The sequence below is a fragment of the Harpegnathos saltator genome, unplaced genomic scaffold (genome assembly GCF_003227715.2).
Source record: "Harpegnathos saltator strain DR-91 unplaced genomic scaffold, Hsal_v8.6 scaffold432, whole genome shotgun sequence".
Classification (NCBI taxonomy): Eukaryota; Metazoa; Arthropoda; class Insecta; order Hymenoptera; family Formicidae; genus Harpegnathos; species Harpegnathos saltator.
Window position 1 is genome coordinate 125,953 of NW_020230242.1, and position 27,728 is coordinate 153,680.

General features: G+C 48.9%; 1 protein-coding gene across 1 annotated transcript; it reads left to right on the forward strand.

Annotated features, from left to right (window-relative positions):
• Positions 1-8,531: 8,531 nt before the first annotated feature.
• Positions 8,532-11,834, forward strand: LOC105191770 (juvenile hormone esterase). Its single transcript, XM_025301574.1, has 2 exons — positions 8,532-8,726; positions 11,538-11,834. Exons 1-2 carry the CDS (start codon positions 8,532-8,534, stop codon positions 11,832-11,834), a joined length of 492 nt encoding a protein of 163 aa, XP_025157359.1.
• Positions 11,835-27,728: the final 15,894 nt, after the last annotated feature.

Genomic DNA, 27,728 nt, shown 5'->3' on the forward strand with positions numbered 1-27,728 from the left:
TTTTAATGGAAAACGACTCTTTTCTTCTTTAAAGCAGGTCTTTTCTCACGAATTTTTGCATCCAATAGATCCAAAAGGTTACAATAATGTTCAAAGTTAATTGTTTTACCTTTCTGAAGATAATCGATCAACAAAACACCTTTGTAATCCGAAAAAACTGTTACCATAACCTTTTCTGCTGATGGAACCGTTTTTGCCTTCTTTGGTGCACTTCCACGGCTTCAATCCATTGTTTCGACTGTTCTTTTCGCTCTGGTGTATAGTGGTGGATCCAAGTTTCATCAATAGTTATGAAACAACGCTTGAAATCCATTTTATTTTGCTTAAAATGATCCAAATACGCTTGAGAAATACGCATTCGAATGCGTTTTTGGTCAATTGTTAGCAAATGTAGCACCCATCTTGCACAAAGCTTTTTCATATGTAATTCTTCATGCAATCATCTAACACCATATCATAGACTTGTTGAATGTTTTGTGGTGTTGTAGCAGTTTTTGGACGACCTTCGCGTGGATCATCTTCGAGGCTTGTGCGATCAGATTTAAAAAGAGCAGCCCACTTTTTCACAGTAGAAAGTGAAGGTGATGCATCCTTATACACTTTTAACAATTTCGGATGAATTTCTGTTGGTGTTAAACCATCCAAAACAAAGAATTTAATCACTGCACGATATTCAATTTTTTCCATTTTAAAAAAGACAATGACATGTCAATATTAAACAGGTGCTACTACCCGAATGACTTGACAGATCGAAATAAAATTTTACATGGGTTTATATCAGGGATGCCACTTTCTAATTATAGTTTGACAGTTCCTAATGCCATTTATGTGTCAGGGTGAGAAGTTTTCAGACTGCCCTCGTAGAATGCATAAATATTTGGAAATGTTCTTATCGACAGTACTGTTATCGATCTTTTTTGTATTAATAAGAAAAACGAATTATAAAAAGATACATGTACACATTTTTAAGGAAAAAGGACATAAGGCTTTTAAAAGAGAAAACTTGAAAATATATGCTCTACATCAGTCGGTGCTGTTTGCAAAAGCCGAATTTATAATTATACTATTTGACATTTGTAAATTTTCATGCATATTCATCCTCAACTTTAATCTAACAAAAATACCTCCACGTTGGAAAATGTACGCTTCAAATAATTAGAAATTATCGTAATTTCCTAAAAAAAAGAGAAACGAAGGATAATAAATTATTATAATTGTCATAATTTACCGCGTAATTTCTTAAAAAGAATTATTATAATTTCTTAAGGAAATTACTATAATTAACCATAATTTCTTACTATTCGTCGGAAGCGTACTGTTTGAGAAAACATCGAGGTATGGGCGTAGACATTTTTTTAAATTCCTTTTAGAGGCTAATGTTTAATTTTGATTGCAATAATACTTCTTCAATATGTCACATTTCGTAGTTATAATATGACAAAATATATAAAGAAAAATTTTTGTGTAAGTTCAACTTCAAATTTCTTAGAACTGTTACATAATGGAGTACTTTGCAAGCCGAATTTAGCTTTTAAATAATTATGGGTAACAGCTAATCTTATGTTACTAAGTACGCAAATTTTCAAGTTATCAAAAGAGCTTCTAGATGCGGTCACTTTCAACCATTAATAACTTAATAACTATTGCGATTTTTTGCAAAATGGTATATGACTTTTTTTCTCACTTTGATCTGATTAATCTTCACAATTTTTCGTTTTCAAAAGATCCTGTACAATCTTCATCTACATGTTAAATTGAAAAAAATGTAATCCTAAGCAAATTATCAAAGACGAGGTTCACGAAGACTTTCGCGGAGATCTGCGTATGTCAAACGACGTTGAGACCGAGATCGCATTGATGTTCATCTATCAGGACAAAGCGCTAAGAGGAATTTACATCTATTTATATCTCACACAAGTGCAGCACGAAGCATACGCGAGAAGTGATTGTGAACGAGTTCAAACGAGCGTCAGATGTAGGATTTACTTGCGCCGCAAATGATCGATTTTTACCTCAGAACGATATTGATAACTGGAGGAACTTTTTTCAACACCGATATCGCGTTACGAATCACTTTGTTTTTAACGATGATTCGGTAACCCTGTTATTTAATAGGAAATAAAAATCCTAACACAAAAGTATCGAGATTACAGTAGCTTTCGAAATATGGACGGTAAAAATTGATTATCTTTTGACATCGCGCGCACAGGTTTACTATATGCACATATTACGCAAGCAAAGGATAAAACTTTGGGAGATAGCTTTACCCTGTATAAACTTTCACAAAGTCGATCGAAAGATCTCTTAATTTTCTACACCAAAGTTTCCCAACCTTTTTTTGTATTTCGCACTTCAAAAAATTTATTAATGAACCTTCGCACCTTCTACAAAAAAAACTATGATTAATTATAAATAAGAAACACAATTCGTTTACGTAAAATTATATTAAACTAATAGTTGTAGATACACCTTGCATGGATAAATGACAAATCGTCTAAAAATGAGGTTTACCAAAGTCGGTTGTTGAAAATAAGTGTAAATAATCAAGGTAAATAATTAAATAAAAATATTGATCAATTATTTTTGTATTTCTTATTTTATTTTAATACTACTATTCTATTTATTATTTCTTTAAATTGTACTTCATAAATAAGATTATGATGTCACTCCCCCGTGGACGCCACCTTGTCGTGGTGGGGGAGCTTGCGTGTCCAGATGAAGTACAGAGCTGTGCCGGCGGGGGTTCGACCCCTGGCAGGTTCTACCATGCCGGAGAGGTCTGAGAGGGGCCAGACTAAGAGCGTCCATAATACTCCTCGATGGGCAGCTGCCTCCAGGTTTTATCCAGGGTCTGGAAGGTCTCATTCGTGAGGCCCAAAGGACCCAAAGGACAGCGCGGGCAGAGCGGGCTCGTTAGCCTTGGCAGGCAACCGGTCTAGGGGAAGGAAAACCCCGAAATCACACCCGTGTTGCAGGGGCACGTAAAACCCCTGCATTTATGGAAGTAATGTCGTTTAAGGAGAAAAACGCCCCGGTACTCGGAGCCGGGGCACGGCGGGAGGGGGAGTACGGTCCCGGCACCCCCCCCCCGTCGTCATCATGCGACGGACCAGGCGGCGCGTGCCAGGCGGGCGCGCCGCCCGAAATGGTTACCGCCCGGAGGGAGGCGCTTTCGGACCTGCTGAGGCCGAGGGTGGGTCGGATTGACCCACCGTCGGCCTTTGCAGGACCGAAAAGCGCCAAAAAAAGGAGGCGCGAGGCGGAGGAATCTGCCTCCACCGTACTTGTACGATCCAAAGGACCCTACAGCGCGGGCAGAACGGGCTCGTGAGCCGGGTGAAGGCAACCGTTCTAGGGGAAGAAAAACCCTGATTTGACGGCAAACCCGTACTTCAGGACGTATAACCTGACACAATTGCGAGGGGCCAGGGTGCTTCGGCACTCGGGTACAGGGGGCTCAGGCATCCCCGGCAGACCCTAGCCTACCACACCGTAACCCTAGGTCATGTCTCTGGGGCCGGGAGTCTTGCCTTAATTGGCCGGACCGCGAGGCGGGTCCTTTATAAAACACCACGGTCCTACGGTTGAGGCATGCCACGCTTATGGGATGAATGGCAGGTGCGTGACCTGTCGCTAATGGTTCCTCACTCTGGGCACCTGGCGAACCCAGGCGACCAGCTAGCCTTACCCCGGGTAATGCGGGGGCTCTACCCAGGGTCGACGTCCACTTCCTGCCGCACTCGTGGGAACAGTATGCAGATTTCCATTTTTAAAAAAACAAAACACTCCGAGCTTTCGGGCTCAAAGTCCCGTATGGACGGGTGTAGCAACCCGTCCGAGGACTCACCACTCTCCTCGAAGAGTGATTTTTATGAGGAAGGAAAGGGGGGTTCAGAGGTAGTAGGAAATCTACCGGCAAGTGCCACCTCCCCGCCCCCTGAGGAGGAAGAGCTGGCTGGCCCCAGTGGAATAGCCGCTGGGGTACAGCCAATAAGTGAGGGTCGACCACCGCTCTCGGGGAGGCGCCCCTCCGACCGCGGAGGTGGCGCGGTGAGCTCGCCGGGCAGGTCTATGCGAGCGGCCACCCAACGCGGGACCTGTAAATCACTGGGGTCTAGGGGTCCCAGTCTGTCACTGGCGACCACCAAACCCGGTCCCCTCTGCTCTAAGAGGGGAAAGGATGTATCCCTCCCATCCCTCCATGAGAACAAGGAGGAGGAACAGCAGCAGCAGAAGAGGAGTCGAGAGGTGGGGACCTCGAGACTTGCGAGGGCTGGAGGGGCGTCGGAGCGGACCACCGCCTGACCGGTGGTCCTCTCCGACGTCCTGCTCTCGCAGGGATCGAGAATCCCCATATCCCGACTGAGGGAAGGACAGAGGAAGAGGGCCAGGGAGCTGGTGAGCTCCAACGGCAGCAGCAGCAGCGGCTCATGCACCATCACCGCCGGCCCAGCGCTTGAGCAGGTAAAGAGGAGACGCGGTAGGCCCGTAGTTACTGGCAAAGGCGTAGGGATTAGGGAGAGGAAGAAGGCGGAAAAAGAGGAGAAGAAAGAGGCGGAGAGTGCCAGACTAGAAAAGGAGTTACAGGCCATTCTAGATGCTGGCATATTCCGATCCCTGGGAGATAGGAGGCCGATAGAAGAGGTCTTCCGAGACAACGCCGCGAAAGGGCTAATGAGAGAAGCTAAGGTGAGTGAGCTGGTCTCGGAGGTAGGTCGCGCCCTGGGCACGATTCGGCTGGTCTCACGAAGGTCTAGAACTCTGAAGGGGACCTTCGTGGGAGCACTGAATCGTGCCGTAGAGATCTCCGAGGCTGTGCTCACCACCCTAATGGCCAGGGTGGCCAGCAGGGAAAAGGAAGGGGACATCACCCTGGCCGAAAAAGAGGCAGAAGAACTCCGCACGGAGCTGAGAAAGTTAAGGGTGGAAAATAGGCGGCTAGCGGAGGAGCTGGAATGGACGAAGCGACAAGTCGCTTCGTCGATTCCCATGGCTCCTCCGGCGGTTGCCTCTTCTCCACCAGCTTCGTCAGTAGGCCGCAGGAGACCGACCTATGCGGAGGTGACGGGAGGATCGTCGTCGGTTGCGACGAGCGAGGAAGGGGAAAGGAATAGGGAGGAGAGGGAGAGGAGAATGAAGAAGGTAAGGAAGAAGAGGAGGAGGATAGCCTCTTCTTCCACTCCCACCTCCATCAGGGCAGCGGGAAAGGAAGGGGGAGGGTCGGACATCACATCATTGGATGATAACATGGAGGAGTTGAACGACTCCCCCCACAAACGAAAAGATCAAAGTAGCGGAGAAGGAGCTGGACGCCGACATGGAGGCCCAGTTCCTGGACTGTGGCTGCAGGGCGGAGGTTGACCGGCTCAAAGCCGTAGTCGACCGCCTTGCAGCTGCCGGTCCGGGAGGCGGGGCAGCTATGGCGGTGGGGGCTTCGGCACCCACCCTCCCCGTAGGACCAGGGAAGGAAAAGAAAGGAAAGGCCTCTCCCAAGGAAGAACGGACAGTCCCCGAGGTACCTAAAGGACAGGGAAAAAGGAGAGGAAGAAGGAGAGCAAAAAGAGGAAGAAGGCCAGAGTCAAATTAATGAAAGAAGAAGAGGAACAGAGGACCCGGGAAGGAGGAAGGGGCATTGCTGCCAAGGACCTCCTGGAGGCAGGATGGGATCCGACACAGAAGGCTCTACTGAAGGCGCTTCTGCCTAGCCAGGGACCAAAGGAGACATGGTCCCAGGTGGTTGGGCGGAAGGAGCTGCAGAGGAGGAAGAAGGAGGAGATGAGGACGAACGGGCCGGCCGGCCCGGTGGCACCCGCTCCAAAGGCCAAACTTGGAGGAAAGGGGGCAGAAGCAGCGGGACGGGGCAGGCCCAAACCGCCACGTTCGGCGGCCGTCACGGTGATATGTCCCGAGGGTGAATATCACAGATTCATGGTGGAGGCCAGGCGCCGCATCATCCCGGCGGACCTGGGGATAGGAACATCCCTGAAGGTCCGCCGGGCCCTGAACGGGGCTCTGTTGATTGAGGTGCCTGGCCTTAACGTCGGGGCATCCGCCGACCGGCTTGCGGAGCTCCTCCGCAATGGGCCCCGGTTTTCGCATCCAGAGACCGGTGAAGGTCGCAGCACTGCGACTAGCCGGCCTGGTTGCGACAACCGGGGCCGATGAGGTGACGGCCGCCGTGGCCCGCGCTGGGGGATGTTCGTCCGGGGAAATATCCCCGGGAGTGATGAACATCACCCAGCGAGGAACGGGCGCGATTGTGGTGCGGTGTCCGCTGGCGGTGGCCACGAAAGTCACCGCCGCTGAACGGGTCCACGTTGGGTGGACCCGGGCCGGGGTGACGGCGCTGCCCGCTCGCGCAGTGTTGTGCTTCCGGTGCTTGCAACCGGGGCACGTGCGCGAGCGGTGTACCAGCACCGTCGACCGCAGCGACCTATGTTATCGCTGCGGTACCCCCGGCCACCGCGCCGGGGGATGTCAGCGGGCGGTGAACTGCCCCGTCTGTGCGGAGACGGGCAGGCCCTCCGGTCATAAGATCGGAGGGCCGGCCTGTGCCCCCCCCCCCAGGAAGGAAGAAGAAGAAGAAGAGAGGAAAGAAAGAGCGAGGACCGGAAGGAGCAGGAGGTGCACAGGCGACGGGAGCCCGAGACGTCGCCGGGATACCAGCCCGACCTATACCGGAGCAGCCAAGGGAGAGGAGCGAGTCCCCTCCCCCAAAGAGGAACCCTGAAGGGAGAACGAGCGGTGGTGAAACACCGGCTCTCGCCCCAGCGGGAACCACGAAGGACCAACCGCTCATCCAATTCGACTGAGAGCCGGAGACGACATCGGGCCTGGAAGGATGGAGGGAGGAGCCACCAGCAGCAGCTGGGAGGAAAAAGAAGGGGAGAGAGGACCCGGACCCGGAAACTGGAACTGGACCTTTTGACTGGAGACGTGCAACATGAAGGACCAGTCACAGAGGAGGGACAAAGTTCCAAGGTGAGGAGGATGGAGCCTACGGGCCCACCCCCAACGACCGTAGAAGGAGGGGAGATGGAGGGAAAGCCACCCCCATCTCCCCATTCAGCCGATTCCTCCTCATACTCCCGAGAGGAAGGAGTCGCAGAGGTAGGGACCCCGTCACTCCGCGGAGGTACTTGCAGAAGGGGCCACCACGGCCGAAGTCCCCCCGGGGAATCCAAGACGGCTCAGCCGTCGGAGGATGACCAGGGGGGGACTGAAGTAGGCAGCCTGGAGGAGGCGTGCAAGGTTTAGCCTTCACGCCACTCCGGGCCCTACAGGCCAACGTCGGCCGCGGCGCCCAGGCTCAGGACCTCTGTATACGGAAGATGACTGAGCTGGGCGCCGGGCTGGCGGTGGTCACCGAGCCGACCTGGATCCCGGTTCGCAGCGCGAACTGGTTCGGCGGTCCGGACGGCTCGGTGGCCTTAATGGCAAACCCTGCGACGGGGGCCCCACCCTGTACATTCAGGGAATCGGGGCTCTCGTACGTGGCAGTCGATTGGGGGCCCGTTACTGTGGTGGGGATATATCTTCCTCACCGCAGAAACAGGGCCGGTCTCGGTCGTCCTGCCTCGATTAAGGCGGTCCTGGACAGGGTCGAGGAGTTGATGCGAAGGTGCCATCCCCGACCAGTCATAGTTGCCGGGGACTTCAATGTCCACTCGGAAGGGTGGGGCTGTAGTCCCCGGCAGCGGGACCGCCGGGGGGACACCGTGATCGGCTGGGCGGCGGGACTGGGCCTCGTTCTGATGAACGAGGGCTCAGAGAGCACCTGCGTGAGGCCGGGGGAGGGCGGAGCCTCGGTCATTGACTTGACCTGGGCGACCCCCTCGGCCGCCGGGTTCTTCCACGAGTGGAAGGTGGAGGCGGAGGGGGAAACACTGCCTGATCACAGACATATAGTGTGGGCCCTCCGCCTGCCCAAACCCGAGCAGGTGCTCATCCGCCGCTCAGGGGAGAGGGAGCTCCCTCTCCCCAAGAGATGGGCCTTCAATCGGCTAGATGCGGACAGGTTTCGGGCGGCTGTCCTTGTGGCATCCTGGCACCTGGGAGGGGTGCCAGGAGGGCGGGACCCCGACCCCTGTAAAGGGGCCGGGCAAATAGTGGGCATTGTGACGTCGTGCTGCGACGTCGCGATGCCCCGATCCCGCCCCCATCACCGCCGGGCCACGTATTGGTGGAGCGAGGAGCTACGGCGGCTCCGGTGCTCCGCCATAGCTGCCAGAAGGCAGCTGACACAGGCCCGGCGGGAAGACGGGGATGCCGCAAGGGCAAAAAGGGATTACCTCAATGCGAGGGAATTCCTAAAAATCGCCATCGCCGAGGCAAAGTGAGCGGCCTGGGAGCAACCAGTGAGCTCCCTGGACGACGATCCGTGGGGGCGTCCTTACAAAAGGGTGACTGGGAAGATTCGCCCTTGGGCGCCCCCACCGACCGAACAGTTGGACCACCAGGCCCTCAATGGGCTCTTGGACGCCCTCTTTCCGAGGGCAGAAGGGGGCCCACCCAGGATTCCTCCCCCAGAAATGGGGGAGGGAGACTGGCACGAGGGCCTGGAGGTCAGTCCGGAGGAGCTCGCTGAGGCCAGGAAGAGGCTCGGGGTCAAGGGCAAGACCCCTGGCCCCAACGGGATTCCTGGCCGCGCTTGGGCCCTCGCACTCGGCGAGGGAAACCTGTTCGCGGCCACCCGCAGGGTACTGAGCGGGTGCCTCAGGGAGGAGGTATTCCCCCCAAAGTGGAGGAGGGCCAAACTGCTCCTCCTCCCCAAGGAGGGCAAAGCACCCGGCAGTGCGTCGGCCTATAGACCGATATGCCTGCTGGACAAGGCGGGCAAGTTGCTTGAACGCATCATTGCCGACCGCCTCGTCCAGCACCTGTCCTCGGAGGGGCCGAACCTCCACGACCGCCAATATGGGTTCAGGCCCGGGAGATCAACGTTGGACGCAGTCCAGTGTCTCCGGGGCCTGACCCAGGCGGTCGTGGAGAGGGACGGCGGGGTGTTGCTGGCAGTATCCTTAGATATAAGGAACGCCTTCAACACCCTGCCGTGGCCGGAGATAGGACGGGCACTCGTGCATTACGGTGTGCCCGCTTATCTCCGGCGTATCCTCTCGGCCTACTTCGGGGGCACGGACCTCGCCTTCCCAGTGGAGGGCGGGGTCCAAGGCCGGCGCACAATGGAACGCGGTGTTCCGCAGGGATCCGTCTTGGGCTGTGGAACATCGCGTTCGACCGGGTGCTAACTCCGCTCCCCCCGGGCTGCCACGTCATCTGCTATGCGGATGACACATTAGTGGTGGCCGGGGGGGAGAGCTGGGGGGAAGCCCGCCTCCGAGCGGAGGCGGCACTGGTATCGGTGGTGGGCTCCATAAAGGACCTGGGCCTATCGGTGGCGCCCTAGAAGACCGAAGCTGTATACTTTTACGGCAGAGGTCGAGGGGCGCCTCCGGTGACTCAGGTCCTTGTGGATGGCGTCCACGTCCGCGTCGGGCCGACGATGAAGTATCTCGGCCTGACGCTGGACAGTCGCTGGAGTTTCGGGCCTCACTTTGGGAACCTGGCCCCCAGGGTGCGCAAGGCGGGCCTGGCGGTCGCCAGCCTCATGCGCGCCCAGGGGGGCCCAGGATGGATGACACGCCGCCTGTATGTCACGGCCGTGCTCTCGATCGCCCTATACGGGGCGCCCAGCCTCTTGGTCTGCCGAAGGGGAAAACGCTCCCTTTGGCAGGCCTTGAGGCCAGTATTAATCAGGACGATTCGAGGGTATCGGAACGTGTCATACATGGCGGCGACCACCCTGGCCGGCGTCCCTCCCGTGGAGCTCCTTGCCGAGGAGAGGTCGATCCTCTATTGGTGGGTGAAGGAGCTCCGCGGGGAGGGGGCTCTAACGGCCAGGGATTTAAAGGGCCTGAAGCTCCAGGCCAGGGACCGGACCCTTCGGAAGTGGAAGGACGAATTGTCCGACCCGAAGGTGTCCGGTCCCACAACGGCGGCGGCTGTCCGCCCCTGTCTGTCTGAAGTGACGGGCAGGAGGGGACGTGGAATGACATTCCACCTGGTGCAGATGCTGACCGGGCATGGCTGCTTCGGTCGGTATCTGCACCGGATACGAAAGGAGCCCACCACTCGATGCCACCACTGCCCCATCCTCGAGGACACGGCGCACCACACCCTGTCCGCATGCTCCGCATGGGACGGGGAGCGCCGGGTCCTCGAGGGGGCGGTGAGGTGCCGAAGGGGGGAACTCTCGCTCCCGCGCATGGTCATGGCCATGTGCGGGAGCGAGGAAGCGTGGGACGCAACGGCCTCCTTCTGCAGAGAGACCATCTCGCAGAAGGAGGCCGCGGAGTGGGGACGCCGACCAGGGGTGCGTCGCAATAGGCGACGCACTGGTCGGCGGTCCCCAGAAGGGGGAATCGGCAGCGGGCCCGAGATGGCGTCGGCCGAGGAGGACCTGCCTGTCCACAGGGACGGAACAGAGACTCCTCGGCCGCCTCGGGCCCGCCTCCGTCCGGACGGGGGGACTAGGTTTCCCTAGATCCCCCCCGTGCGGTCGGACAGGTAGGACAAGGGGGAGTGGTGTTGGGGCCGGGCCCACTCCCCCAAAACCCTCCTCCCTTGACTAGCAAGGAGGGGGGGTAAGGAGGAGGGGTGGATGTCCCCTTCCTCCTAATAGGTGATACCAGAAGGCCAACCGGTGGGGCAACCCACCTGGGACCGCGCCCTGGACTTCCTCTGTGGGACAAGGCGCGGTACGTTGATGGCGCGGGGCTCCCGGAGAGCCCTGGGGCCGCGGGGTTGGGGAGGGAATGCAGGAGCAGTTCCCCTAACTCCCCACCCAACGGCCCGACAGGTAGACATCCCGCAGAGGTTTTAGTCGGTAAGAGTCCGACATAACCCCCTCCCCCCCAAGGGGAGGGGGTATCCATGATGGATTTCCCCTGCCTTACCAAAAAAAAAAAGATTATGATGTCCAATGGATACCAAAATAATTAAATCAGGAATAAAATATTTTCAATCATAAATAAAATATTAGAAAAAAAATGTATAGAATTGCATTTAATTTATAATAATTTATTATTAAGTATATAGTATTGCTTTATAGAAATTAACTATCATTTTAGTATTAAATAAAAAAAATAAATTTTAATATTAAATAAAATTATTATCCATAGTATCAAGCTTCGCATAGTGATATGTGAATAAATATAAACGTACAGATACGTAAAAAATATATAATTTTAATAACATTTTTTTAATTTGATGGTAGAAATGCCGAATTATTCCAGAATTAATCTTAATCATTAATTACAATCACTTTTCCTCATATCCCCAAGAATGTTTTTTCGCACTCCCAGAGGGTGCAAGCATCCCCGGTTAAGAACCCCTGTTCTATACGTACATCGAGTTTCGTCAGAGCCATAGAGAAGGCTGCTTAGCCGTTCTGTGTAACAAAGTGTTCTCTGTTAAAACAAATATCGTCGTACAAAGCCGACTGCTTAATCCTAATCAAGAACGAGTTACATATTTAGGATCTACAGACAGTGGATCTATGGAACGGTGTACAGGACGCCACGAACTTCGGCGGCATCTCGCTGCAAATGAACCTACTTACACGTGAAATAATCGGCATCGAGGACTGCTTCTACCTGAACGTATATACCACGGACGTCGAGCCGGGAAAGAAGTGCGCCGTGATGATGTGGATGCAAAGCGGTGACTATACTTCTTGTTCCGGCAATAATTTACTATGCGGTCCCGATCACATCGTGCAAAAAGACGTCTTGCTGATCACGCTGAATTATAGGCTGAACATATTCGGTAAGTGATATAACTGACGTGCATGTGTGCATCTTTTTTCCTCTCCCTCTCTCTCTTTGGTGTATTTTTTCTGATTCCTATATAAGATAAATGACGAATGAAAACAATCATTTCTGAAAATCCTATTTGCTGTACTATGTGGAATATCTAAAGTTCTTTCAATTTCTCTTAAACTTATATGAGGGTTAATGGCAACTATTCCTAGAACATTGAGAACTCGAGGATCATCCTTATGAGCCGAATCTCTCCGTGGTTTTATTCTTCTGACAACAAGCCTACGCATTTTCATTTCCATTAAATATATTACAGAATGAGATGGATGATAGTTCCGTTCAGGAAAACTTTCCCGATATAAGCGAGAAGCTATCTAATAATGCCCGCGACATTCTCCAACAATAAAAAGAATGTCCACAATTTCATTTAATCAATAAGTTGGCATGTTAGTTTAATTCTAAATATTAAATGCTATGTTGCTAATCTGTTCCATTTACCGTTTATAAAGTTTATAACGTGATGTGACTTAGTGATGTTAGATCTGATGTTAGAATGAGAGTGATGTTAGAATGAGATGGCGTATCTCGCAGAGTCGCGTGGTGCTACCAACCAAATTGCTTTAAGAAAGTGGATTAACATAACCCTTCACTTGTTAATTTTCGCGTCTTATAACTCGGAAAGTACTTAATAAAAAAATACTTTATTATAGTATCATGAAAAAGTCTTAAAGTCAATTATAAGAATATGTTATAAGAATATGTGTGAAAAATAGGAAATTCCATTTTAAAAATGTAAGGTGACCTTAACCTCACCTTAAGAAGATCACTCAAGGCCAGATTCATATTTTCATCATGTAGCCCCCTTGAAACCATGCAACTTTTGTCTGAAATTTTTGTCTATCAGGCTGTTTTCCACATATTCGAATCGACTATTTAAAATGACTATTTAAAACTATTTAAAATGAGACACCCTCTATACCGAAAGTGTTACGTAAAGAGAATTCTGAAAGTTTGAAATTCAGAATTATAAAGTCGGAATTAATTTTAAATTGTACATCGGTTGGCTTTTACACACTTTAAGATTTCGGTAATGAAAAAAGCTGGAGAAAGCTGAAAATGAAAAGTCACTTTGTGGATACATTTTTTGTGTCCAGCGTATTTTTCTATCTTGAATGTCCACGTTCGTTTATCAGAAAAATCCAGGAAAATGTCTTGTTACTAAGTTCTACGTCGGATAAGTCAATCAGCCAATTTTGCGCAACTTTACTCGAGTTAGGTCAACTCTGCGAAACGAAACTATCTTTCTTTCCTGAACCTAGAAAACGTGACGTGGCCTGGGGCAATCAATAAAAGACACGATAATGGCGTTATTATGGCTTCGCGATGATGTATCGAGCTTTGCTGGAGATTCAGAAAGCATCATTATCTTCGGCAACAGCACTGGTGAAGCTACAGTTATATAGCATTTTTTTACCGTTGGCTGACGGTATATATGCCATAGATTTATCTATATGTATAAATACATACACACACACACATACATAGAACGTTAGTAAATGTGCTTTTAACTACAGGTTTATCAGGGCTGATTGTCCCTCAACGAAAATATCAAAGCGCTATCTGATGTTCCAACTAACTTGACTAGCTTTCCCATTTTTTCCCATTTCGCAACGTCATTAATGTTTCACACGTTTCGTGCTTTTTTATATTTTATATCTTTTTTCTTTTTTCCTTTTTGCTATTCATGCGTTATATTCTCAGAAAGCGTGTTCTATAAATGTCAATAAAAGCTCTTGCTTATCGACCTATCCACCTACTTGGCAAATACGAGAATTCCAGGTTCAACTCCTGATTAAAATAATCGCGAGAAACCGTAGCGCTTTGAGCTAAAAGAGTGCTCTTTTTTCTTCCTTGATATTTTTAACAGAATTGGAATTTTATTTGCAATAAGGATGAGATACGGGTATGGTTTTAGTAACTGATAAAAAATACTGAGTTGTCTAAAACCAGATTTTTCAGAAAAAATAAAATAATTATATTTTGATCCTGATTTTGATTGATTATATCCTTTAGTATTTTTTGTTGAAAAAGTGTACAAAGGATAACAAAAAATCGGAGCGATGTATAAAATGCTTTATAAAATCAAACGGTATAAAAATACAATCGTTTTATTTTAGCTTTACAGGTTGTTTATAATACAATGCATGTATACAAGGTTAAAAGATGGATCTGGTAGTAAAATCAGAGCAACAATTTACATTTAGGACATAAATGATATACCAATATTATTTACGCGCGAATAAATAGCACACACATCCCCCTTAGTCAAAAAGCATTTTTGAATTAATTTTATCCGAGATGAATCTTAATTTGCTACTATTTGAATTTTTATACGGGGTTCAGAGAAACACACGCAGTGTTAAAACTTGTAAAACAATAAAACACAAGAGAGAAGAATAAGAATAATAATTTAAGAATAATAATTTTCCTTGTTACTTCTCCGTTGGCGGAAAGTCAAAATTCCTAGTTGATAGAGAAATCTCATTAAGAGGGCATCCATGTAACGTATGTAACATAGCTTGTGTAACGAAGGAAGGAGTTGGGACCAAGGAAGAATTGTATTGGATTTAGCCTTATATTCCTCGAATGTTTCGAATACTCGTTATAAAAGTACGTTTTGCAGGTTTATATCACAAAATAATCATACAAAGCGGCTCATTGCCCATGGACTTTCAACCTGCCAGAACGTCAAAAAGCTTTGGAACTCGCTAGGAAACTCGGAAAACAGACCACAGACCTGCAGGAGGTGGGCAGGTTTCTCTAAACGGCCGACGCGAATGAAATCATAAACGTTTCCCAGGCACTCGTATCGCCCCTTGTAAGTATTTTAATAACATTTTGTCGTAATCGCTGTGCGATTGTGGTCGCGGAAAGGCACCCAATCAAAAAGGACTGCATATAGTTATATAAAATTGACGTCGTTGAAGTTTGGAGCGTTCTTGGAGCGAAAATTGAAAATAGCTTCTATTTAACAAAAAACCACTTAAAAATAAATATAAATACATATAAAAGATAAATTTGTGTTAAATATGACATGATATTATAAGAAAGTTGTAATTCCCGAAAATTACGCACATATAATCATTCATACAGATTATAATTATTTTCGGTACTCACAGCGCTCTGTGCCAAAAACTAACAATGCTTTCTCACTCTCTGGCATGTGGGAAAAAAGAAAAAAGATAGTTTAATAGCAATATTGTCCCGGAACACTTTCGTTCTCCACAAATATGATATGCATACCACCACACTCAGGCAGATTGTAATTATTTCCGGTAGTCACAACGCTCTGTGCCAAAAACTGACAACGCATTTTCATTCTCTGGCATGTGGGAAAATAGAAAAAAATTAGTTTAACAGCAATATCGTCCCGGAACACTTTCGTTCTACCCGAGAATTGTGTGCATACCACCACACTCAGACAGATTATAATTATTTCCGGCAGTCACAGCGCTCTATGCCAAAAACTGACAATGCATTCTCACTCTCTGGCATGTGGGAAAATAGAAAAAAATTAGTTTAACAGCAATATCGTCCCGGAACACTTTCGTTCTCCCCGAATATTGTGTGTATACCACCACACTCAGACAGATTGTCATTATTTCCGGCAGTCACAGTGTTCTGTGCCAAAAACTGACAATGCATTTTCATTCTCTGGCATGTGGGAAAATAGAAAAAAGTCAGTTTAATAGCAATTTCGTCCCGGAACATTTTCATTCTCGTCGTATTCCGGAACAAAAGAGTTCCGGGACGCGATTGCTGTTAAACAATTTTTGTTCTCTTTTCCCACATGCCATAGAATGAGAAAGCATTGTCAGTTTTTGGCACAGAGCGCTGTGAGTGCCGGAAATAATTACAATCTATCTGAGTGTGGTGGTATGCACACAATTCTCGGGGGAACGAAAGTGTTCCGGGATGATATTGCTGTTAAACTAATTTTTTTCTATTTTCCTACGTGCCAGAGAATGAAAATGCATTGTCAGCTTTGACACAGAGCGATGTGAGTGCCGGAAATAATTACAATCTGCCTGAGTGTGGTGGTATGCACACAATTCTCGGGGAGAACGAAAGTGTTCCGGGACGATATTGCTGTTAAACTAATTTTTTTCTATTTTCCCACATGCCAGAGAGTGAAAATGCGTTGTCAGTTTTTGGCACAGAGTGTTGTGACTACCGGAAATAATTACAATCTGTCTGAGTGTGGTGGTATGCATATCCTCTTCGTGGAGAACGAAAGTGTTCCGGGACGATATTGCTGTTAAACTAATTTTTTTCTATTTTCCCACATGCCAGAGAGTGAAAATGCATTGTCAGTTTTTGGCACAGAGCGCTGTAACTGTCGGAAATAATTATAATCTGTCTGAGTGTGGTGGTATCCACACTATTCTCGGGGAGAACTAAAATGTTCCGGGACGATATTGCTGTTAAACTAATTTTTTTCTATTTTCCCACGTGCCAGAGAATGAAAATGCATTGTCAGCTTTGGCACAGAGCGATGTGAGTGCCGGAAATAATTACAATCTGCCTGAGTGTGGTGGTATGCACACAATTCTCGGGGAGAACGAAAGTGTTCCGGGACGATATTGCTGTTAAACTAATTTTTTTCTATTTTCCCACATGCCAGAGAATGAAAATGCGTTGTCAGTTTTTGGCACAGAGTGTTGTGACTACCGGAAATAATTACAATCTGTCTGAGTGTGGTGGTATGCATATCCTCTTCGTGGAGAACGAAAGTGTTCCGGGACGATATTGCTGTTAAACTAATTTTTTTCTATTTTCCCACATGCCAGAGAATGAAAATGCATTGTCAATTTTTGGCACAGAGCGCTGTGGCTGCCGGAAATAATTACAATCTGCCTGAGTGTGGTGGTATGCACACAATTCTCGGGGAGAACGAAAGTGTTCCGGGACGATATTGCTGTTAAACTAATTTTTTTCTATTTTCCCACATGCCAGAGAGTGAAAATGCGTTGTCAGTTTTTGGCACAGAGTGTTGTGACTACCGGAAATAATTACAATCTGTCTGAGTGTGGTGGTATGCATATCCTCTTCGTGGAGAACGAAAGTGTTCCGGGACGATATTGCTGTTAAACTAATTTTTTTCTATTTTCCCACATGCCAGAGAATGAAAATGCATTGTCAATTTTTGGCACAGAGCGCTGTGGCTGCCGGAAATAATTACAATCTCTCTGAGTGTGGTGGTATGCACACAATTCTCGGGTAGAACGAAAGTGTTCCGGGATGATATTGCTATTAAACTAACTTTTTTCTTTTTTCCCACATGCCAGAGGGTGAGAAGCATTGTCAGTTTTTGGCACAGAGCGCTGTGAGTGCCGGAAATAATTATAATCTGTATGAATGATTATATGTGCGTAATTTTCGGGAATTACAACTTTCTTATAATGTCATGTCATATTTAACACAAATTTATCTTTTATATGTATTTACATTTATATTAAGTGATTTTTTGTTAAATAAAAGCTATTTTCAATTTTCGCTCCAAGAACGCTCCAAACTTCAACGACGTTAAAATTGTATACAATTGTACTAATTGCAATAAATTATATAGATTTAAATATGATATTTATAAAATATATGAAAATAGCATTTTTATCGTTTTAACCGCATATTTTTCAAAATTGTGACGTGATGATGCAATTTAGAAAGCGGATTCGTATTGAGCGCTCGAAAAACTGTAGGAAATGACGAGTCTCGCTTTGGTGTTCGAAGAAAAGTCATTTTTTGCCGAACNAAGCACCAGCCCAACCTACACCGGAGCAACCAGGGAGGGGAATGAGTCCCCTCCCCAAAGAGGGACCTGGAGGGGAGAATGAGCACGGGGGAAACACCGGCTCTCACCCCAACGGGAACCACGGAGGATCAACCGCTCATCCAATTGGACTGGGAGCCGGAAGCAACACCGGGCCTGGAAGGATAGAAGGAGGAGCCATCAGCTGCAGCCAGGAGGAAAAGGAAGGGGAGAGAGGACTCGGAACCGGGCCTGGAGGACCAGCTGACGGGGGACACGGTACAGGAGGGACCAGCGACAGGAGAGGGGCAAAGCTCCAAGGTGAGGAGGGAGGAGCCTACGGGCCCACCCCCAACGACCATAGAAGGAGGCGAGATGGAGGGAACGCCACCCCCATCTCGCCATTCAGCCGATTCCTCCCCATACTCTCGAGAGGAAGGAGTCGCAGAGGTAGGGACCCCCGCTACTCCGCGGAGGTACTTGCAGAAGGGGCCACTACGGCAGAAGTCCCCCCGAGGAATCTAAGACGGCTCAGCCGTCGGAGGATGACCAGGGGAGGACTGAAGTAGGCAGCCCGGAGGAGGCGTGCAAGGTTTAGCCTTCACGCCACTCTGGGCCCTACAGGCCAACGTCGGCCGCGGCGCCCGGGCTCAGGACCTCTGTATGCAGAGGATGACTGAGCCCGGGCGCCGGGCGCCGGGCTGGCGGTACTCACCGAGCCGACCTGGATCCCGGTTCGCAGCGCGAATTGGTTCGACGATCCGGACGGCTCAGTGACCTTGGTGGCAAACCCTGCGACGGGGGCCCCACTCTGTACATTCAGGGAATCGGGGCTCTCGTACGTGGCAGTCAATTTGGGACCCGTTACTGTAGTGGAGATATATCTTCCCCACCGCAAAAACAGGGCCAGTCTCGGTCGTCCTGCCCCGATTAAGGCGGTCCTGGACAGAGTCGGGAAGTTAGTGCGAAGGTGCCATCCTCGACCAGTCATAGTTGCCGGGGACTTCAATGCCCACTCGGAAGAATAGGGCTGTAGTCCCCGGCAGCGGGACCGCCGGGAGGACACCGTGATCGGCTGGGCGGCGGGACTGGGCCTCGTTCTGATGAACGAGGGCTCAAAGAGCACCTGCGTGCGGCCGAGGGGGGCGGAGCCTCTGTCATTGACTCGACCTGGGCGACCCCCTCGGCCGCCGGGTTCTTCCACGAGTGGAAGGTGGGGGCAGAGGGGGAAACACTGTCTGATCAGACATATAGTATGGACCCTCCGCCTCCCCAAACCCGAGCAGGTGCTCATCCGCCGCCCAGGGGAGAGGGAGCTCCCTCTCCCCAAGAGATGGGCCCTCAATCGGCTAGACGCGGACAGGTTTCGGGCGGCTGTCCTTGTGGCATCCTGGCACCTGGGAGAGGCCCCTGTAAAGGGGCCGGGGAAATAGTGGGCATTGTGATGTCGTACTGCGACGTCGCGATGCCCCGATCCCGCCCCCGTCACCGCCGGGCCACATATTGGTGGAGCGAGGAGCTACGGCGGCTCCGGTGCTCCGCCATAGCTGCCAAAAGACAGCTGACACGGGCCCGGCGGGAAGACGGGGATGCCGCAGGGGCAAAAAGGGATTACCTCAATGCGAGGGAATCCCTAAAAGTCGCCTTCACCGAGGCAAAGTGAGCGGCCTGGGAGCAACTAGTGAGCTCCCTGGACGACGATCCGTGGGGGCGCCCTTACAAAAGGGTGACTGGGAAGATTCGCCCTTGGGCGCCCCCACCGACCGAACAGTTGGACCACCAGGCCCTCAATGGGCTCCTGGACGCCCTCTTTCCGAGGGCAGAAGGAGGCCCACCCAGGAATCCTCCCCCAGAAATGGGGGAGGGAGACTGGGACGAGGGCCTGGAGGTCAGTCCGGAGGAGCTCGCTCGGGCCAGGAAGAGGCTCGGGGTCAAAGGCAAGGCCCCTGGCCCCGACGAGATTCCTGGCCGCGCCTGGGCCCTCGCACTCGGCGAGGGAAACCTATTCGCGGCCACCCGCAGGGTACTGAGCGGGTGCCTCAGGGAGGGGGTATTCCCCCCAGAGTGGAGGAGGGCCAAACTGGTCTTCCTCCCCAAGGAGGGCAAAGCACCCGGCAGTGCGTCGGCCTATAGGCCGATATGCCTGCTGGACGAGGCGGGCAAGTTGCTTGAACGCATCATTGCCGACCGCCTCGTCCAGCATCTGTCCTCGGAGGGGCCGAACTTCCGTGATCGCCAATATGGGTTCAGGCCCGGGAGATCAACGTTGGACGCAGTCCAGTGTCTCCGGGGCCTGACCCAGGCGGTCGTGGAGAGGGACGGCGGGGTGATGCTGGCAGTATCCTTAGATATAAGGAACGCCTTCAACACCCTGCCGTGGCCGGAGGTAGGACGGGCACTCGTGCATCACGGTGTGCCCGCTTATCTTCGGCGTATCCTCTCGGCCTACTTCGGGGGCAGGGACCTCGCCTTCCCAGTGGAGGGCCGGCGCACTATGGAACGCGGTGTTCCGCAGGGGTCCGTCTTGGGCCCCCTGCTGTAGAACATCGCGTTTGACCGGATGCTGAGAACTCCGCTCTCCCCGGGCTGCCACGTCATCTGCTATGCGGATGACACATTAGTGGTGGCCGGGGGGGAGAGCTGGGGGAAGCCCGCCTCCGAGCGGAGGCGGCACTGGTATCGGTGGTGGGCTCCATAACGGACCTGGACCTATCGGTAGCGCCCCAGAAGACCGAAGCTGTATACTTTTACGGCAGAGGTCGAGGGACGTCTCCGGAGACTCAGGTCCTTGTGGATGGCGTCCACGTCCGCGTCGGGCCGACGATGAAGTATCTCGGCCTGACGCTAGACAGTCGCTGGAGTTTCGGGCCTCACTTTGGGAACCTGACCCCCAGGGTGCGCAAAGCGGGCCTGGCGGTCGCCAGCCTCATGCGCGCCCAGGAGGGCCCAGGATGGATGGCACGTCGCCTGTATGTCACGGCCGTGCTCTCGATCGTCCTGTACGGGGCGCCCATATGGGTGCCCAGCCTCTTGGTCTGCCGAAGGGGAAAACGCTCCCTTCGGCAGGCCTTGAGGCCAGTATTAATCAGGGCGATTCGAGGATATCGGACCGTGTCATACATGGCGGCGACCACCTTGGCCGGCGTCCCTCCCGTGGAACTCCTTGCCGAGGAGAGGTCGATCCTCTATTGGCGGGTGAAGGAGCTCCGCGGGGAGGGGGCTCTAACGGCCAGGGATTTGAAGGGCCTGAAGCTCCAGGCCAGGGACCGGACCCTTCGGAAATGGAAGGACGAATTGTCCGACCCGAAGGTGTCCGGTCCCACAACGGCCGCGGCTGTCCGCCCCTGCCTGTCTGAAGTGACGGGCAGGAGGGGACGTGGAATGACATTCCACCTGGTGCAGATGCTGACCGGGCATGGCTGCTTCGGTCGGTATCTGCACCGGATACGAAAGGAGCCCACCACTCGATGCCACCACTGCCCCATCCTCGAGGACATGGCGCACCACACCCTGTCCGAATGCTCCGCATGGGACGGGGAGCGCCGGGTCCTCGAGGGGACGGTGAGGTGCCGAAGGGGGGAACTCTCGCTCCCGCGCATGGTCATGGCCATGTGCGGGAGCGAGGAAGCGTGGGATGCAGCGGCCTCCTTCTGCAGGGAGACCATCTCGCAGAAGGAAGAGTGGGGACGTCAACCAGGGGTGTGTCGCAATAGGCGGCGCACTGGTCGGCGGTCCCCAGAAGGGGGAATCGGCAGCGGGCCCGAGGTGGCGTCGGTCGAGGAGGACCTGCCTGTCTACAGGGATGGGACAGAGACTCCTCGGCCGCCTCGGGCCCGCCTCCGTCCGGACGGGGTGGACTAGGTTTCCCTAGATCCCCCCCCGTGCGGTCGTACAGGTAGAACAAGGGAGAGTGGTGTCCCGGTTGGGGCCGGGCCTACTCCCCCAAAACCCTCCCCCCCTTGACTAGCAAGGAGGGAGGGTAAGGAGGAGGGGTGGATATCCCCTTTCTCCTAATAGGTGATACCAGAACGCCAACCGGTGGGACAACCCACCGGGGACCGCGCCCTGGACTCCCTCTGTGGGATTGGGCGCGGTACGTTGATGGCGCGGGGCTCGTGGAGAGCCCTGGGGCCGGGGGGTTGGGGAGGGAATGCAGGAGCAGTTCCCCTAACTCCCCACCCAACGGCCCGACAGGTAGACATCCCGCAAGGGTTTTAGTCGGTAAGAGTCCGACATAACCCCTTCCCCCCCAAGGGGAGGGGGTATCCATGATGGATTTCCCCTGCGTTACCAAAAAAAAGGAACCCTCTTCCCTTTCCCCTTCTCGCAGAGGGATTCTCATGTTTTGTGACGTGCTCGCTTCATTCTCTGGGCAGTCTTCGTAACGTGAACAGTGAAAAACTCGTGTTAAAAATGGAAACCACGTTTGTAGATGAAGCAACGATCAGCTATATGCAAAATCTAGCAAAATGTGATATTACGAAAGAAGAGTTGACGGACGCAATAGAATATCTTCGAGGTAAATATATTGAATGTGTGAGCAATGGAAAGATATATTTGTACGTATTGTTATTGGCCTTGTATATATAATATCAATTATATTGAATTCATATTTGCAGATGTCCTGATACAATTTCCGTCCAGTCTTGTTGACAGTCGCGAGGTATTTTACAACGTCAATCAAATATGTTTTCCACCAACTATATATAGTCAAAAGTGTATTTGTGCAAAAAATTATGCGTTCATTACGTGCAGTTGGTGCAAAAAACTATTATGTTTTACATGTTTTTATACGGCATTCCATCCGCAGAGTTGCGACTGCATGACCACATTTTATAATACGTAACTTTCATTTGTGTGCCTTATATTTGTCTTATGTGTATGTGTGTATGTGTTTTGATACGGACAAAAACATTTTATTGTAATTAATAAAAAAGTTGTGTTCATATTTGAAAGACCTAACTCTCCTAATTAGCCTTGATTAGCGTAGAAACAAAAAAAGGAATTATACATAAGAACAATATAAAAATATTTATTACATGTCTTTCCATACGAAAAAAAAACGAACCAGTCGTCGGCGGGACTCGAACGCCGTCGTCGGCGCAAAAATGTTCGCGGCGCGGGAGCTTCTGTCTGCTCAGCCACACCGCTTCGTGAAAAAGTGTCGTAACTTGCGCCCTATGTGTGGCACAGTTCCGCTAGTCAAACTTTAACTGCAAATTACTCGTAAACAAAGACGCATTCACGCATATTATTAGGGCGTTCATACACGGCATCATAGCTATCGAGTGTGCTATGACTCGTGTTGAAATCGATGAAACAGGTTGCGTCATCTCCTTGTGAGCGAGAACGAGAGCGACAAGGAGGGAATGATATTCTCTCTCTCTCTCTCTCTTTCTCTCTCTCTCTCTCTCTCGCTCGCTCGACGCGTCGACTTGCCGATCGCGTGGCTCACACGGATTGACCGAGCTGGCTGTGTGCGTGCATGGGGGGGAGGGGGGAGAATCCTCGTGCAAGCCCGTCATCAAATTCGCATCACTGATACCAATTATGTCAGAACCGAACAAGCTGCGGACAAGCGTAACTTGTAAATACCAGAAATCAACTGTTTATCAGCTCATAGACAATTAATATGACGAGATACCCGTGGAGACCCGTGTACTTCTCTTTCGTGTTTGCGTACAATTGCGATCAATAAAAAATGTTCACGAATTTTTCTGTTTTGACATCATTGATATACGTGTGTATGTGTGTGTATGTGTACACATACAATTGCGATGTACACTTATCATGTTAGCATTGATCATTTTTATTCATGCTAAAAAAATAAGTATGATTATGTAAAGAATTTGTTTGCGTATTATTATACATTCTATATAGTTCTCCCTGTGATAGTAAAAATAATACACTTGGACAACCTCTACGCTCATATCACAAAGCCTGATCCACTGCGTTACTGAAGCAAATTGGTAATTCTTCTGCTATAACGACATTAACAGAAAAGACTAAACTTCAAACTGTATTTCTCAAAAACGTTTAAGATTTGCATCGTTTTTGGATAGCATTTATCACTATTACATCAATATTATACTTTTCTAAAAGCAAAATCGCGCGGTGATTTCAAGGATGAAGATTCCTCTTGTGTGAGATATTAATTATTCATTCTTTATTAATGGGAAAAGATTTTCCTTTGGTTTAAATGTTCAAGAAAAGTTATTTATTCTCTGAGAATCTTTCAATTTTTATGTTCGTGAAAAGTTTATAAAATTCGTAAAGAAAGAAAATTATTTTACTACCTACCTGTTCAAGAGTTGCGCATGAGAGATATTTTAACAAATCTGAATCTGAATCAGTCAACACATTAAATTTTTCATTCAAAGAAGCATATGTAGGGTAAGCATAAGTAAGATAAGTATAAATAATAAATTAAATATTATTCTCTCGATATAATAATAAATATTTTTTCTTTAGCTGAATCGTTGAAATAAATATTCTATTATAAATTGACTTTTCGGATTACAATATCAATTTGATTTTTCAGAGCTTTCAAATTGACTCTTCGGAATACGCTATTAAATTGACTTTACGGAGTACACTTTTAAATTGACTCTCCTGAGTATACATTTTTTAGTTGACTCTGTGGAGTACACATTTTTAATTAACTCTTCGGAGAGAAGAAAAGAGAAACATTTTATATTTTATTTAAAATATCTTACTTTTTGCAAAAAACTGATTGACGAAAAAAAAATAAATTCACGACCTCAACGAAGATCTTAAAAATATTACTGCAAAAATGAAGTTGTTGTTATTATATACCATTGTACAATATTAAAACATACGCGCAATAATTATCTATAATTTGGATATATGGGTGGTTATGTAATTATAAGTAATATACAAATCATGACAAATTAATGTGGCCGTGCGTTATCTTTGTCGCGTTATTGCTAGAAATCGTCCGAACTTTCGAAATAATTTTCTTCCTGAATTATGAATATAAAGCAACGAGAAAAGAAAATCGGGGGATGAAAGGGGGGACGCCGACGTCTGTCTTACGATAAGATCGCTGCTGGCTCGCTTCAGTTTATCGTCGCGATTGTCTATTCGCGGGTGGTGAGACAAAGACCGATTCTCCGTTTTTATCTAACTAATCTAGCTCGCTCGTGAACATAGCACAGAACAGAACCAAATAATTATGGACATAGCACGGAATAGTACCAACACATCGTGGACATTAACTTAGTAGTTTGTGTCCATGAAAAATGGACCCAGTTGGCGCTTCGAATCAGCCAACTTTTCGATAACGCTGTAAATGCAGCCATACCCGCTCTCAGGCTTCTCTCTGCACATATCACATGCATATATGATATGTACCAAAATTCACTAACGTCGATAACAGATGATAACGTTCCCTACTTTTTGACGATCGCCTCTACATTATCGACGCTTTGCAAGTTCGTTGACGACTTCAGCATCCCCTTAATCGTCTGTGATTTTCTAATTTACTATCTTCCTTAAGGAAGTAGAGTGAACAAGAACCGTGCACGCTTTGCCGTTATCGTCAGAACGGGCGTAGTGTGCACACATTTTCTCAGAGGGCGCGTCGAAAAAATCGTCCCGGCGTAATCGGCCTGGTGGCCGCTCTTAGGTTTCTTTCTGGCAATGTATAAGAAATTTTCTGTAAAAAAAAATAGAATACAATTAATAGTAACAGTTTAAGAATCAAAATAGATTTTTTTATTCATTATGTCTGAAGTCGATTTATTATATGGTTTCCTCTTCTTTTTCTTCATGTCACTCGATGTTGACGGCTGTGGATTGTCCATTCTTTTTGTTCACTTTTTTTAACAAAACTTGTCACCAAACACTTTCACTGCACTGCACTATACGTTACACTTCTGTCGCACAATATGCGGGAAGAGAGTCCTTTATACGCATTTAACTTACATCTTACTATCAAGTAACACTAGAGAACTGCCATACGGCGATTTTTCTGGAACTTGGCATACAAGTAGTAAATGGGAAACTATTGGACATGTATATTGTTATATCGGCCCGAAAGCCGTTTGAAGGGTAGAAATCACCCTTATCGATTTTGGAGGTAAAATCTTCGAGAGACGAGTGTGGTATGGTGGATATGGTGCCTGCGTATCGCACAAGCGACCCAGGTTCGAATCCTACCCTAGGAAAAGTTTTTTTATTTGTTTTTAAATTTAAGTGCGAGCGTTAAAAAATTTACAATTTGTATATAGGACAAAATGTTAATTTCTATGGAGGTTGCGTTATAAATAACTGTATATAGACGAAGAGAAACCAATTTAAAAAAATTAATTATTAGGTGTGTGAATATGATTCCGCCCTTTCCCAACAGATGTTGCTTTTAGTATTGTGAACGTGTACTAATAATTGGCAACACTTGTATTCGATAGTACTTCATGTCAACTTTCAAACGCACTACGTGAAATTTGGTTTAAGTGTAAGTAACAAATGTTTAACCCTACTTGAAAATGTCGATTTTCGTTCCAAACAAACATCATTTGCGGGAAGTATTATTACACTATTTTATTGCAAAGAAAAGTGCAGTAGAAACTAATCGTTTGCTTGTGGAGATTTACGGTGATCATGCTCCATCTAATACAACTTGTAAGGAATGGTTTCGACGATTTCAAAATAATGATTTTGGAACTGAGGACAGAGAACATGGGAAACCACCAAAAAATTTGAAGATGCTGAATTGGAAGCATTATTGACAGAGGATTGTTGCCAAACTCAATCCGAATTGGCTGTAGCATTGAATGTTGAACGATCAACTGTTGCAAAACGTTTAAAAGCAATGGGAATGATTTAAAAAGTTGGTAACTGGGTTCCATATGATTTGAAAGAAAGAGACATCGAACGTCGAAAAACAATTTGTGAAATGCTGCTTCAAAGGCAGCAAAGAAAAGGATTTTTGCATCGAATAGTCACGGAAGATGAAAAATGGATATATTATGAGAATCCTAAACGCCAAAAAGCTTGGGTAAAGCCAGGTGAACCCAGCCCATCACAGCCAAAGAGAAATATTCACTGTGCTAAGGTTATGCTCTGTATTTGGTGGGTAGAGAGCTGTTGTACATTATGAGTTGCTCGAACCCTCTGAAACTATTAAAGGAGAAGTTTACCAACGACAACTAATGCGTTTGAAGCGAGCCATAGAAGGAAAACGGCCAGAATGGATGAATGGGATGGAGCACAGCAAATTAATTCTTCAGCATGATAATGCCAAACCGCATACCGCAGAAGTCGTGAAAAGATATTTAGATGGATAGGACTGGGAAGTGTTACTACACTCGCCATATTAACCAGACATAGCTCCTTCAGATTACTACTTATTCCGGACGATGCAGTCAGATCTTACGGGAGAACGGTTCACTTCGTACGAAAGTATCAAAATTTGGCTTGATAATTGGATCAGCTCAAAAGACCAGGACTTCTTCAGGCAAGGAATACATAAATTACCTGAAAGATGGGCGAAGGTTGTAGCTGCAGATGGAGCATACTTTCTTTTCTTCTTTTGTTAACGTAGAGGAAATCCATCATGGATACCCCCGCCCCCTTGGGAAGGGGCGGGGGTTATGTCAGACTCTTACCGACTAAAACCCCTGCGGGATGTCTACCTGTCCGACCGTGAGGAGGGGAGTTAGGGGAACTGCTCCCGCATTCCCTCCCCAACCCCCAGGCCCCAGGGCTCTATTCCAAGAGCCCCTCGCCTTCTTGTACTGCACCCCCCTTCCCCTTTCGGAGAATTAGTGGGAGAGGTATGGTCCCCGGCGGGTATCCCCGCCGGTTGGCCTTCTGGTGTCACCTTGGAGAAAGGGGACATCCATCCTTCCTCCTTATCCCCCTCTCTTCCTTAAGGGAGAAGGAGGGATTTTGGGGAGGTGGGTCCGATCGCAATCGGGTTCCCGACCTCCCCCTTTCCCCCCTATCCAGTCATTCAGAGGAGCGGGAGTTGCCCTCCCCGCTCCCCTCTGAATGACGGAGCCTGGCCCGACGTGGCCGAGGGAGGCGCCGGCCTACATGGGTCGGCGCCCTCTCTTCGTCTGATGCCACCTCGGGCC

Coding starts and splice junctions, on each gene's coding strand:
- LOC105191770 (XM_025301574.1), top strand. CDS start 8,532: ATGGGGGAGGGAGACTGGCACGAGGGCCTGGAGGTCAGTCCGGAGGAG. Junction 8,727..11,537: donor GCGGGTGCCTCAGGGAGGAG/GTATTCCCCCCA, acceptor TTACATATTTAG/GATCTACAGACAGTGGATCT.